Below are 15310 nucleotides of genomic sequence, written 5' to 3' on the forward strand. Positions count from 1 at the left end.
AAACTTCGAGAAGGGAGAAAGTCAAAGGCTTAGGCTGTTTTGGCATCTCTTAGTAACATTCGATTCAATCAAGGTTACACCGTCGAAAAGAAATCCGAGGATTCCATGGCAACCGTCCGAATGGTGTAAAGCAGACTCCCCCTAGTTCTAGAGTCTAGGAGGACACCGACGACGTTGGCATGATCATTCTTCAATTCCCGTCTATTCTTTCAAATAAAATGACTGCAGGCTGTCACTGAGCTCTTGTACTTTGCCGTCTAGTCATGCTGATGTCAAAGCAGAATTCCGAGATCAAGAGCCAAACCTACTTGGGACCGTCCGCCGAGTCTGTTTGAGGATCTGATTTGGGGTTCGTTTTTCAGTCGACCGCAACGGAAGTTCTGGCCTGCACTGTGTCACGAGAGGATTCACCGCCGACTACTCCGCACGAGTCCTCTCCGTCTACTCCATCTCCGCCAGCATCTCCCAAACCTGTTAAAATAGAAGTACTAGCCATGGCGGATGTCCCACCTCCGAATCTTGCAATCGTCCTAGCCGATCTACAGCGCAACCTGGCCATCATGCAACAGAGAGCCGACCAGGCCGACGCCTCTATGGCCAATCTCCAAACCCTAATCGAGGAGCGACTTCCCCTGGTAGCAGGAGGGGAAGGCGGTGAAAGGCGTGAACAGGGAGCCGCCGGCCAAGAGGAACCATTGGTTGAGAACCCCGCTCCAAGCCCAGAAATGGCAGCTTTGGTCGCCAAGATCGCCAAGTTGGAAGAAGCCGTCGCCAAATCTGAAAGAAAAGGGTCGGGAGCACTAGACATGGACCGCCTCTGCCCGTTTCCGAATGCTCGGCTGCCCGATCGGTTTAAAATGCCCGACTTTGCAAAATTCGACGGCAGCGGAGACCCGAAAACTCACTTGTTGGCCTATCACGGAGCCATGAAGCTGCATGGCGTCGAGGAGGATGCCATGGCTCAGCTATTTCCGCAAACTCTGGCCGGTCCCGCCTTCCAATGGTTTCTGTCCCTCGACATCGCCAAGAGGCGGACCTGGGAGGACATCGGCACGGCCTTCAATGCTCAGTATAGCTACAACGCACAACTCAAAATGACCACTCGGGAGTTGGAATCCACCAAGATGACTGCAAAGGAGTCCTTTGCAGACTTTATCCAAAGATGGAGAGCCAAGGCCGCTCTCATGCCCGACCGCCCAAGCGAGAAGGATCAGATCCGCATCATCTCCCGTAATCTGCAGCCCGACTTCGCCAAAAACCTCGTGTTGGTTCAGGGCGCAAACTTTGAAACCTTCTATGACTCCGGGCTGGCCATCGAAGAAGCCCTTCAAACCGGCGTTCTGCCTAGGAGTGACAATTCCTCTTCCACTTCAGCCTCAAAATCAAAGCCTCGTGCGTACACCGGGAACAGCACTGCTCTGTTCGGCGGCAACAGCTACGCCAATGCGAACTCTGCTAACAACCCCTCTGCCCAAAGCTCTAACCACATTGCCGACATTAACCAAGTTCAAACACCTCAAAGACCCCGAAACCGCAACCAACCTCGTAACTTCGCCAACTTCGAGGCACCTCTCTCCTCGGTGTTGGAGAAGCTAATCAAAACCGGGCACCTCAGGCCTCTAGCCCCAACTCCACTTCCTCAAAATCCACCCCCTAGCCATAACCCCAACGCTTTCTGTGCGTACCATCAAATGCCCGGCCATTACACCGATTCCTGCTACCGCCTCCGTCATGCGATACAGGATTTGGTGGACAATGGCACCCTTCCAACTCCACCCGCAAAGCCCAATGTCATCTCCAATTCCTTACCCAAGCATGACCCTAACCCCCAAGTGAACCAGATAAACCTCAGCTCCACCATATTCAACCCTACCGACCATATTACCTCAACCTTTAACCCAAGACCAGTTGTACCCTTTCCCTCCGAACCAAGCATTAACATGATGGCGGCCGGTTGGGCCATGGAGGACAGAGCCAAGGAATGGGAAGAGCTTTGCAGTGATTGGACTGAACAGTATAATATGGGATTCCCCGCGCACCCTCAGGTCAATCAAATGTGGCTAGATCAGTGGCAGGAAGAATGGCACGCGGCGCAGGCTGACCCTCTGGATGGTCTTTCCTTGTTCACGCTCTTCTACCAGCCCGAATCAAACCCCGTCGAAGTGGAAGCCGAGGAGTACGTGTGGGACCCACAGCCTGATGGATGGCAATTGGGGCAGGGCCTCGAGGCGGATGTGGATCAAAACGATTTTGATGAGAAGTACTGGGACCAGTTCCAAGAGGGAGAAGTTGTGCCCGAAGTTCGTCGCCCGCTAGGCGCCATGTTACCCTTGGTAAATGCTATTGCTGACACGCTCGACCGTCGCATCCATGAGTGTGATATTACCCTCGACGTTGTTTCTGTGGAATGGCCGTGTCCTGTCATTTCAGCCCCTGGGGATGACTGCTCAATCATGGTACTAGATGCGCTTCCGGCCGACCTCTGGGATGCGGAAGAAGCTGTTAAGACCTCACCGCCTGCTGATATTTGGGACGTCGATAACATTGTCGACCTAAACATGGGGAACGAAGTATGGACCGTCAATACTGCTCTTGTCGATGGAGGATTTTGGGACGTTCCGTTCATCACTAACCCGGGAGCACCCTTCGAAGAAGAGGCTGCACAGGATCCCGCCTTTTGGGAAGGTCTAGTGATGGAGGATTTGGAATGGGATACCGCTCTGGGGACAGATTCGACTGCAACGGTGGCATCAACGGACAAAGGGAAGCGCAAGCTGGAAGAAGTACCGGCCGATCTGTGGGATTCTATTGACTCATCATCTTGGTGGGACGTGGCCAATGTCACTAGGAGCGGCCGAGTGTTTCAGCCCTCCAACCTCCAGGCTGGAAGCTCGTCCAATCCGCCCGGTCAGAAAGCCACTGTTCCCGCTGCTCAGCGAACTGACCCGCTCTTTCCAAATGGGGCTCCAGAAGAAGACGCCATTTTGAAACAGCTCGAACGGATTCCTGCCGCCGTCTCTATCTGGGGTCTGATATCGTCATCAAAGGAGCATCGTGAGAAGCTGTCTTCCGCATTGGCCCGGCTCACTGTACCGATCGACATTACCCCCGAGGCCATGATTGCTCTCGTGCTGCCACTTCTCTCTAAACACTCCGTCACTTTCACTGAGAGGGATCTGCCCGTTGAAGGAACTGCTCACAACCGCCCGCTGCACATCACCATCAAGTGCCGGGGACATTGGGTGCCAACCGTGCTAATTGACAACGGCTCAGCTATCAACGTTTGCCCGATGAGGGTTGCCTACCGTTTGGGATTCTCAAAGAGCGACCTAACGCCCTCCAATCTGGCTGTCAAGGCATATGACAGCACTCGCCGCATGGTGGAAGGAACTCTGATGCTGAAACTGGATGCTGAGGGTTTCGAAATGGATGTAGAGTTCCACGTGGTCGACGTCCCCGCCACTTTTAATCTGCTGCTGGGCAGGCCTTGGCTTCATAGGGCCGACATTATGGCTGTACCTTCAACCCTACACCAGAAAGTCATGCTGGGGCTGCCTACCGGAACCTTAACAATCTGCGCGGACTCTGGGATCCGCCCGCTCACGGATGACGGCACGCCTGTCTTGGGCATTATGCACGGGGAAGAAGACTCGGACTTCGGGGGTTTCTCTTTCGACACATCTGGCTCAGTCCTCGCCATTGCCATGGATGATGACTTCACCATAAGCTCAACTGTCCTCGAAATGATGAGGAAGATGTCATTCATGCCGGGCCTAGGACTCGGGGCCAACCAACAAGGGATCGCCGAGTTCCCTGTCTTTCCTTCCAACAACGGCCGCTTTGGTCTTGGTTACACTCCACCGGCCAAAGGCGCCGAAAAGAGGAAAGACACGGGAAAACCTCGAACCCTTTTTGGTAACCCCGACAGCTACTTTGTGCGAGAGGGAGGAGGTTCTGCTTATTCGGGACAGATAGAGCCGTTTTGGGATCCAGAGGCTTCCACTTGGCTGCCGGGATTTGAAATATTTGCTGCGGACGCCTGGTCCGATGAAGAGACGGCCGAAGAAAAACTGGCCAAAAAGGAGTTCGAGAAACAGCTGGGTCAGACCAAGGGAGAGTTTGACTGGCTGAAGGCTTTTGATCAAGGGGATCTGGAGATGCTGTTCTCCCAAGTAGGTTTGGTTGGCAAGGGCGAAGAAGCTGAAGTGCTGATGCTCGGGCCCGACTCCCCAGATACTCTCGAGGATCCTACCTCTCTCATTGTGAAGGCACAGGGAAGTCTCAATAATTGCATTTTCACTCCGCGTCTAACATGCATTGACGATGAGTCTGAGTCTGACACAGAGTCTGTCAAGTCTAAGTCTAGCTCAGAGTCGGAGCTTGTGCCTCTCGGCCCTCCACGTCGTAGCTTTTACTTCGAGTTCGAGTCTGTTGTACTTGGCAACCCCGTGGGGTTTTATGAAATGCATGATCCTACTTCTGACTACTTTGCTAGCTTCTATATAAACTGTGTCGACCCTGACGATGAAGGAACAGACTTCGACGGGGATATCCCGGCTGAGTTGCGTTCCCTCATCGAAAAGGAAGACGAAAGGCGTGCTCAGCCTCTAAAAGAAGAAGTAATTTTTGTAAATTTGAAAGACGAGGATGACCCCCGCATGATGCAAATCGGTGCAAATCTATCCCCGGAAAATCATGCCGGAACTATCGGGCTTCTTAAGGAATTTCCCGAGGTTTTCGCGTGGTCTCATAAGGATATGCCCGGCATCGATCCCGAGATAGTGCAGCATCGCATCCCGTTAGAGCCTGGGGCTGTCCCCGTCAAACAGAAGCTCCGCAGAATGAGGCCGGATTGGGTTCAGAAGATCAAGGAAGAGGTTACTAAACAGATTGATGCAGGGTTCATAAGGGTTGCAGAATACCCCAAATGGGTGGCCAACATTGTGCCCGTTCCTAAGAAGGATGGAAAGATCCGAGTCTGCGTCGACTTTCGGGACTTAAACAAGGCAAGCCCCAAAGACAGTTTTCCCTTGCCACACATTGACGTGCTTGTGGACAACACGGCGGGGCATGCCTTGCTCTCTTTTGTCGACGGATTCTCCGGATACAACCAGATCTCTGTGGCACCCGAGGACCAAGAGAAAACGACATTTGTCACGGAATGGGGGACTTACTGCTATGTAAAGATGCCGTTTGGGCTGAAGAACGCCGGGTGCACTTTCCAACGGGCTCAAACGACCTTGTTTCACGATTTTATCCACAAGACCGTCGAGATCTACGTCGATGACATGATTGTGAAGGCAAAAGAGGAAAAAGACTATCTCCCGACGCTCAGGCAATTTCTCGAAAGGCTCCGCAAGTACAATGTGCGCCTGAACCCACAAAAGTGCACGTTTGGGGTCACGTCTGGAAAAATGTTGGGGTTTCTGATCACCGCAAGGGGAATCGAAGTGGATCCTTCCAAAATCAAAGCAATCCTTGAGATGGAACCACCCAAGTCTGAAAAGGGTGTGCGAAGTTTTCTAGGGAAAGTCCAGTTCATCAGCCGTTTTATCTCCAAGCTAACTCTAACCTGCGGGCCGTTGTTCCATTTGCTCAAAAAGGGGGTCCCATTCGAATGGACGGAGAAATGCCAGACCGCTTTCGAGTCTATTCAGAGGTATTTGCAGAACCCACCGGTGCTGATGCCGCCAACGCCGGGTCGACCTTTGATTCTCTATCTGTCCGTTTCTTCAACAGCCACGGGGTGTCTGCTAGCACAGGAAGGAAGCAATGGGGTCGAGAAGGCTGTGTACTACCTGAGCAAGAAGATGGTCGGATCTGAGGAGCGTTATACCCCTCTGGAAAAGACGTGTTGGGCGCTAGTTTGGGCTACAAGAAAGCTTAGACACTACATGCTAGCCTATTCAGTGAGACTGATTTCTCGGATGGATCCTATCAAGTATCTGTTCGAGAAGCCGGCGCTCACCCATAAGCTAGCACGTTGGTTGCTTCTGCTGGCTGAGTTCGAACTCCAACATGTCACGAGGAAGTCTGTAAAGGGGCGCGCTGTGGCCGAATTTTTAGCTGATCACCCTATCGACGGCCCGGAAGACGTGGATTTCACATTCCCCGACGAAGAGGTTCTAACAGTGGTCGAAGAAGTATGGACGCTCTATTTTGATGGGGCTGCTAACCAAAGGGGATTCGGGATCGGAGTATTGTTGATCACGCCCGCCGGTGCACACATTCCTCTCGCCTTCAAACTGAATTTCGATGTCACCAACAATCAAGCCGAGTATGAGGCCTGCATCGTCGGAATGGAAGCTGCTATCGCTTTAGGGGTCGAGAAGTTGGAAGTAATTGGCGATTCGAACTTGGTGGTTTCCCAAGCCAATGGAGATTGGAAGGTTCGTGAGGAAAAGCTGAAGCCTTATCACCAAGATTTGGAAGAACTGATTCCTCGCTTCAATAAGGTGACTTTCACCCATGTCCCACGCTTGAAGAATCAGTTCGCCGATGCCTTGGCGACTTTGGCTTCAATGATCGAACTTCCAATAGGAGTTAAGCTGCGGCCAATCGTGATTGAACAGAGGGACTTGCCCGCTTACGAGTATATCAACGCCATTGACGATGTCGATGATGGCCTACCATGGTACTATGACATTTGGAACTTTGTGGAGCGTGGGGAGTTTCCTACTGAGGCCACGAAGAAGGACCGGATTGCCTTACAGAGGCTGGCTTCTCAGTACATCATCTGTGGGGGGAAGCTGTATCGAAGGTCGCACTGCGGGATGCACAAGCTCTGTGTCAACGGCGTCGAGGCAACAAGGATAATGGAAGAAGATCACGAAGGAGTCTGCGGGCCTCACATGAGCGGCGTCATGCTCGCTAGGAAAATCCTCAGGCAGGGTTACTACTGGTCTACAATGGAGACGCAGTGCATCGACTACGTCCGACGCTGTTACAAGTGTCAAATCCACTCAAACTTGCAGCATGTCCCTCCGTCTAAGCTGTATGGCATGACTTCGCCGTGGCCGTTCTCTGTTTGGGGCATCGATGTTATCGGGATGATCAGACCGTCTGCTTCAAACGGCCATAAGTTTATACTAGTAGCGATAGACTATTTCACCAAATGGGTCGAGGCCGAATCCTACAAGACGCTGACAACGGTTCAAGTTGCTCAGTTCATTCGAAAGAACATCATTTACCGGTACGGAGTTCCTCAGGCATTTGTATCCGATAACGGGAGCCATTTCAAGGGGAGGGTTCTGGAGCTCTTCGAGGAATTTGGTATCGAGATCCATCATTCAACGACCTATCGCCCGCAAACAAATGGGGCGGTCGAAGCTGCAAACAAAAATGTCGAGATGATCATCAAGAAGACTGCCGAGTCTGCAAGGGATTGGCACGAGCAGCTGCCTCTCGCCCTCTGGGGGTACCGGACATCTATTCGCACTTCAACGGGTGCAACTCCTTTCTCTTTAGTCTATGGGATGGAGGCGGTACTTCCCATCGAGCTCGAGGTACCATCGCTGAGAATCATGGTCGAAAGCGGTCTTGAGGAAACTGACTGGTTAAGCGGAAGGTTTATCGAGTTGATGTTGTTTGATGAGAGAAGACTCCGGGCCTTGTATCATGTTCAGGGGTATCAGCGTCGAATTGCCCGTGCATTCAACAAAAAGGTGAAGTCCAGGGGCTTGGTCGAAGGAGACATGGTCACAAAGGAGATCCGGGCTCCAGTGTTTGATCCTCGTGGGAAATTCAGGCCGAAGCGATCCGGGCCATTCATCATCAAGGCCATCCTATCCGGGGGTGCTGCTAAGCTCATCGACCTCGACGGCAATGAATTCAACGCCCTGGTCAACCTGGATCAGCTCAAGCGTTATTTTCCCTGAGAGATGCTCGTTGGGTCAAAAACCACAAGGGTGGGCGATTCCAAGCAAAAGTTAGAGCGGCCTGCTAGACCGAAAACCTGCAAAGGCGGCTCTAGGCAAAAATAAATGGGCAAAAAGTCGAAAGCTCGCTAGACCGAAAACCTGAAAAGGCGGTGCTAGGCAAAAGTTAGAGCGTAAAAGGAGAGGTAAAATACACGAGTGAACCTTATCCTGAACTACGTTCTGACCTGATTCCCTGAAAAGGGATACGTAGGCAATCTCACCTTGAGATTCGGTCACATTCCATCAAAATTTCGATCCAGGTTCGACATTTTTGGGTCAATAGCGCAATTCGAGGGGGTCAAGCGCAAGTCAAAGGCAGCACCGAAGCGAGTCAAAAAGGGGGAAACCTGTTGTCTTTCAACTTTATTGCAAATTACTATTTCTAATATATAAGCTGAGCACAAAAGCCTTAAAAAAAAAAAAAAAAAACAGTTGAAGCATGAAAAAAACAGAACAAAATGCTTATGAAGCCTAACGGCTCGCAGTTTATTCTAAGCATAGCAGAGTGGCCCGGAGTCAGTCAATATTTTCTCTTTCATTCACATCTGCTCTCAGCCACTGTCTGTAGCGCCTCCTCAGCCCTGTTGAAAAATCTGGCATCTCAGCCTGAAGGGCTCTAAGGCCCCAGCGCCGTTGGTAACCGCCGAGTGTTTGAGCGTTGAAATTCGGGACACGGAAGTCCCCAATGCTGGTGCGGTGGTTCTCTTGAGAGGCGCCCAACTGTCGAAGAACACGGCCGGGAATGTAGAAAGTGAAACTCGATAGCCCAGCCATCACCATCCGGTCGAATCCGTCGGAAGAAATAGCCATATCCGGAAGGTCCAGCCAGGGGCACCTCCAAGCAATCTCATCAGGCTGCATTTGCTGCATGAACTCATACCAGCCTTCTATGTCCATGTCCGGATACCGCATCTCCCTTTGATGGATCCTCTTCGGAAAGAGATTCCAGCCCGCTACCGGAGGATGCAAGAGATTCAACTTGTCTGACAGCCACAACTGTATGAGAGGAAAAGACAAGTAAGAAGCCAGATAGAGCCTGAGCGAAAAGACAAGTAAGGAGCTAGGGAGCAGCCTAAGCCGAGTGTCGAGGTAAAAAGAGAACGTGTGAAAAGCCGGAAAAAGGTGAGCTGAGTGAGATTACCTGAAGCAAAAGCGGGCTGCCGCTGAAAACGGCGGACTGGCCCGTATACACCAAATCCAAACCCAAGAGAGTTTCGGCCAGGACCAGAGGGACCACGTTCCTTCGCGCCCCCATCTGTGCAGCAACGCTCACCAGTGAAGGGCTGACCCGCCCGTCGGCCGGCACAAGCAAGTAGGCGGCCAGCAAGCAGATCACCAAGGCAAAGCGGCGACGCGCCTGAGCATCATCACTAGCCAAATCGCCGTCCGGGCTGTACATTTCGATCAGCCGCATGATATTCAATTGGCCGCCCTCCAGGATGGTACTCGCCAAACCCCGAGAAATGTCGAGCGAGCTGGCCAGCAATTTGGGCATGCTCGCCTGGTAGGGCGGAACTACAAGCGTAGGGGACGAGAAGGTCCGAAGGTACGCCTGGAATTCTTCGACAGTCGGGCACATCTCGTCGTCGCCAAAGCGAAAGACATGGACATCTGGATCCCAGAATCTGAGAGCAGCCTGCAGGAGCGCTGGGCGGAGTGGCACATGTCGAAGAAAGCGGAACGAGGCGAGACCGTGGTATTGAAAGTTGAGCCAGTCAACGCTTAGAAATTGCGCCAACCAGGGCCTAAGTAAAGTCGGGAGGGGGTTGTCCATGGCAAATATTGAAGTATACTGGAGAAAAGGGGAAGCAAGGCACTCTGGGAAACTTTCGCAGGGCCTCTGCTTTATAGGCCTTTACCCTTTGAATTTCTTTCCACTTATGGGGGCATCCAAAGCCTCATGCTAGACTCCAAATCATGCTCCTGCAAAGGACACTGCCCCCTGAGACACCCAGAAACCGTGTGCAAACCGTGTGGGGGTGGAGACAAAGTGGCCCCCGAAAAAGGACAGTGGGTCAGTCAAGTGGATCTGGCACTCAAGAACCTGGCGTACGCCAGTTATTAACTGGCGTGTCCGTGTCCCCATATACTGGCGTACTGCGCTCAACTGATGGCGTACGCCAGTAGGTTTCCCCAGAAACCAGTTTGCAGCAGCTACTGCCTCCGTGTGGTCGTTTTCAATCCCGGGGCTGGCTTTGGCCATTTGTTGGTTCCTACAAGTCACAAATGACATTTAAGACTATGGCCAAGCATCGGATTCCAAAAGCCACGCCTGATAAAGATTTTGGACCCTCGGTGGCCCGTGTCATGCCAAAATCAAGGATACGGATGGGCAAAACTCGTTTCCGGGGCTCTTGCCAAGTTTTGTCATACCACACAGGTTGCGTAGGACTTATATGACTGTGTGGGGGTGTCGGTTTCGGTCCGGGACCATATCGAGTCATTTTTGGCGTCTTATGCCCGTTTTTATGGCATTTTTAGCATTTTTTTTGGTATTTCCCCATCACCAGGACATTTCTATCGGTATTCGATGGTTCGTACAAGTCATTTTGCATCTATGTCACCTTTCAAAAGGGTCAGTTTCCTTCCCCGGGGTAAATGATGGAGTTTGGCCTACCGGCGCCCAAAACTCCCGTATCCCCCGCGTGTCTGGGATACGTGTCGTATCCTAGGACGTTTCCGTCCATCTTTTCTTCGAGCTAAGTCAATTATGTGCGTATGAAAGTGTCTGTTGTCGACTCAAAGTATTCATCAATGCATGTTAGATATTAGCGGATGTTTTGTCCTTTTCCTTTACCAAATCTCACCAGAGTGATGGGAAAGCGATAAAACAGAAAATGCATCTATTATATACTACTGTGTCGAAGCTAACGGTGGAAATGTATCAAGTATCAAACGGCACAACGGCCCGGGCAGAGCTAAATGTATCAGGGCACACTCGCCCGCAAAATCAAGAGGCACGCAGGCCCCATCCAAAATGTCGAGTATCAAAGTGTCTATCCAAAAATGGCAAGTACTGGCAAAATAGACTAAGGCTCGGTGATAGCCCTCAGTCATCAAAAAGGTCTTCCTCGTCGTCCTCGTCCTCGCTGTCCTCCACCTCCCTAGGGTCTATCCGGAACCTCGGATCGCTCGCTGAGTCAGAACCGCTGCTGAGGGACGTCCCCTCTTCCTCTTCTTCCTCTGCCTCTTCTTCTTCTCTCCTTTTCTTCTGCGAGGGTCCCTCGGCAGGCTTCTTCTCTGCAGGCCTCTTCCTCAGCTCCCGGCGGAACTGGAGCTCCTCGCTGGTCGGAGTGATTTGCACTCCCTGTTCCACCCTTGCCGCTGGCTGGGAGGAGCTCGAAGCTGCCTTCTTTGCTGGGGGAGGCCGCACGCTCTTTCTCCTAGGAGCCGCCCTAGCGTGTCCCTGCATAGTCATTCAATTCAGTTAACATACATTGTGCATATTGTATATATTGAAATGCTGAGTGCAGGAAATGTCAAAAGCAATCCCGATCAAAAGTAAAAGGAACAGTTATACCTGAGGCTGCTCAGCGGGAGCCGGAGCTGGAAGTGGGTACTGCAACTGCAAGGAGGCGCCGCCCGCTATCTTATGGAACTCCTTCTCCATGGCTTTTATCAGCCGAGCTGCCTCCCGCACCCATTCCATCGGGGCCTGCAATTCAATTATCGGGCAAAGTCAGAATCAAATGCCAAGTATACATGCTGAAAGTGAAGTACAGAAACTGCAAAAGGGATAAGGAATGCCTTACCGGTCCTACTATCTCTGCCGGGTCTGTCCTGGCAGGCTCGAACTGAACAATGGCCTCCTCTCCTTGGGCGTCCCGCACTGCTAGGGTCCAAGAAAGCCGAGGCAGCCCGGTCGCCGTGGCGTAGTCGCTCCTCTCTCTCGGGCGGGCTGCCCTGCTCTCCCGGCTCAGCCTCTCCTCGCCAGCCTCAAGCGCCTCGCTCTGCACGGCGACATGCTCCAGCACACCGAGCGGCCTCGCCAAGTGCTGCCTCCGGTAGACAGCATAGTCACGCTCAGGCCTCAGAAAAGCAGCCAGCCCGGTCGGAACGGTGAAGCGCCTCAGCTCAGCCAGGGTGTACTTGTCCGTATGGGAGGCGTGGCGAGGCAGTGGCCCGGGCACCTGAAAGTCAAGGGCACCTAGTGACTGCCGTGTCACCCGGTCACCCAGGTACCACCGCCACCCGAAGGCCGACTCCAACAGCACCCGGCTCGCAGTCACCACCCTGCTCTCTGCCAGGTACTCAGGCTCAGGCTCAGCGCCGCTCCAAGGATTCCAATCCACCTGCAAGGCATTGGTACAGTTAATAAAGCATCAGCGACAGCATTAAAGCAATTCTAAGGGCAGAATACCCAATTCAACATGTTGCATACCTGAGTGCCCGACAGCTCGTCGAGGTAGGTCCGGAAAGCTAGGAGGCTCCCTCTCGACTTCTTCTTGCCACTGTACATCGGACCCCAGATCATGGCACGGGGAAGCATCCTCAGGTTCGGGCACTTGTTCTCCGGAGGGTACATTTTCAGCACCTCGTAGGCCCATAGCTGCAAATGATCAAACAATCAAAGCGTCAGAATACAGTTCATATGCAAATCAAAGTACAAAAGCAATAAGCAGAAAAGCGGTAAGTAAACGATGGGCTTGGGTTCTTACCTCCCACACCCTCCAGTAGCCGGCAGCCGCTTTCTTTCCACGCGAAAAGGCCCCCATGAAACCATAGCAGGTACCCAGTGCTGCTCCTCCCCAGTCGAACCTCGAGGCCGTGCTCAAGTCATGGAGGGCCGGTAAGTAGGACAAGTGCACCGTGGACCGCTTGTTCGGGTACAAAGTAGCCCCAAACAAGTACAGCAAATAGGCCCTGGCCATCTGCTCCGCCTCCAACTCTGACTCCGGCTCCCTCCCGTGCAAGTACCGCTTGAATTGGTCGTAGTGGACAGTCTCCGCCTCACCTGCCGGCGCCTGCCCTAGAAACCACGCCAGAGCCTCAGAGTCCCTGTACATCTCCGAGTCGAACGGAATAGGCTCCCCTCCTACCCTCAGGCCGGTAAGCGCTGCGAAGTCTGACGGAGTCACCGTCATCTCTCCAATCGGCAAGTGGAAGGTGTTCGAAGAATCCCACCACCTTTCGGCCAGCGCCGTCAACAGAGCGTGGTCGCTTCTCACGGGCGTCAGTGTAAGGATGAAAGGCCGGAATCCTGCCGCATCAACCAAAGCCCTGACTCGCTCGGGCAAACTCCTGTACAGCTCGAGCGAACTCGCCGGACCGCCGTGGCCACGGGTGCTGGCTGCTCCCCTCTGCACAACAAAGACAGACAACAGAAAGAATTTCATCAGTAATGGCAATCCAAGCCGTTAGTCGAATTCAGAATCTCAAAAGGTAACTACTACAGTCGAAATGAGCATCATAAAGGTCGAGCAAAGCTACCGGGCACTCATACTATACCATTCAGTTATGTCATCAGTCGAGTCAATTCAAGGTGTTTTTCGGGCAATTTCCGAGCTACAGGGCCTCTTTTCTCTCAGGGCACATCTCTCAGTCGATTTCGCAGGTTTTCAGCTTATCCGTATGGTCGAATCAAATTACAGGGCACGCCATCCCGGCGTTCAACGTGTCACGGCAATTTACCTAGTCGAGTTCAAAGGACAGCCCTATCAAATCAAAGCCACTTAATGTCGATTCAAGTCTGGCACTAACCATTTTTGTCGAAGTCACGAGCATCCTACCAGTCGATTCAATTATTTCAAGTGTTCTATCATTCAAGTCAAGTTTCAAAGTCGAGGCATACTATTCAAGATTCCATTTTCGCAGTCAGGTTACAGTCAAGGTTCTAATCTACATGCATTATGGGCTAAGCTACTACAGTTCAAATGGCATATCATAAAAACGGTAAGGCATGAAATATTAAAGCAAGTTCAAAGGAATACCTGCGCCCAGTCCACTGACAAGTGCCTCTGGGGGTCCCTCAGTATCAGCTCGGCGTCGTAACTCTCCCTCAAAGGCGCGAGGCTCTCGACCCCGGACGGTATAAACAGGTGTGGCTCGGGCGGAGCATATGTAGCCGCGTCAAACTGACGGCGGGGCGCCAGCCGGGCGGACTCTGCAAGCGTCACCGCTCGCTCGAAGGACCACACCTCCCCCTGAGCCTCCTCTGCTGCCCCAGCCTCGCTCTCAAAGGCCTCCTCCTGGGCCCTGGCCCTCTCAGCCTCCTCTCTCAGGCGCTCCTCCTCCTGCGCCCGCTCAACCTGCCGGGCCCGGTCCTCCCGCGCAGCCAACACAGTGGCCACCACCCCCGGGTTCTCCCGGAGCAGCCAGCCGAGTTCCTCCTCGGACACGAACTCTGCAAAGTCCCCCCGAGTGATGGGGACGTGAACCGAGGAGCCCACCGCAGGCCGGAACGCCACCTCCTCTACGGGTACCTCTCCGGGTGCACCCTCCTCAACCACAGGAGCCTTGCCCCTTGCCGGATCCCTCGTTGGAGTCCCCGGTCGACCACCATCTCCACCATCATCACCAACATCACCACTGCCGCCGCCACCGGCACTGCCGGCCCCCGCCGAGCCAAGGCCCGTGATCACCACCCCTTCTACACCACCCCTGGCGTCCAAACGACGAACTCGTGGGCCCACTGACCCTGTAGCACTTGGCGTACGCCCCTCTGATCCTGGCGCACGCCGCCCTTCGCCACTGCCAGCCTCCACTGCATGGCCACCGCTGCCGCCGCCGCCGCCTGTACTGCCAGCGCCGGCGCTCGGCGACACCCTCACTGTCGTTTGATCGTCGATTTGTGGCCTCGGGGCCTCGATTTCACCCCTTGGTCGGTTTTCCTCTCCACCAACACCACCATTGCCGCCACCTTCGCCGGGTTCTGCCATGGATGAGTGTGGGTAAGTGGGTTTGCAAGAAGGATGAAAGATTGAGTAAGAGATTGGGAAGTTTTGAGAGACTTGGGGAGATTTCAGAATTTCAAAACCAAAGAAGTGCGGTTTCTGCACTGGTTCAGGAGCTTATACGTCGTATGGGACGTTTGGGCCGGGTCTGGGCTCGGGTCTGGGCTCGGATCTCCTTCAACCATGGCGTACGCCAGTACGAGTGTACCGTACGCCACTAGTTTGTGGGCCTCAGGCCCAATTCAGGGCCCATGCCAGATTTTTGCTCTCCGAGTGAAAGCCCGACTTATTCTGAGAAGTTGTGGACCCAGCCCCAAGCAGAGACTCATCCAATTTCAGTTCAACGACGATCTATCCGTCCAATTTCAATTCAACGACGATCCGCTCGTCCAATTTCAATTCAACGACGATCTATCCGTCCAAATTCAATTCAACGACGATCCGCTCATCCAATTTCAGTTCAACGACGATCTATCCGTCCAAACTCAATTCAAACGA

At 53.1% G+C, this 15310-nt stretch overlaps 1 protein-coding gene across 1 annotated transcript; it reads right to left on the reverse strand.

The window, feature by feature from the left end:
- Window positions 1–13550: 13550 nt before the first annotated feature.
- LOC131309383 (uncharacterized) lies at window positions 13551–14797 on the reverse strand. The gene is made up of 2 exons (XM_058336032.1): window positions 13850–14797; window positions 13551–13709 (listed from the first exon to the last, which is right to left on the reverse strand). The coding sequence occupies exons 1-2, from the start codon at window positions 14795–14797 to the stop codon at window positions 13551–13553; spliced, it is 1107 nt and encodes a 368-aa protein (XP_058192015.1).
- Between the last annotated feature and the right edge of the window lie 513 nt (window positions 14798–15310).

This window comes from Rhododendron vialii, chromosome 12a, assembly GCF_030253575.1.
Source record: "Rhododendron vialii isolate Sample 1 chromosome 12a, ASM3025357v1".
NCBI classification, from domain to species: domain Eukaryota; kingdom Viridiplantae; phylum Streptophyta; class Magnoliopsida; order Ericales; family Ericaceae; genus Rhododendron; species Rhododendron vialii.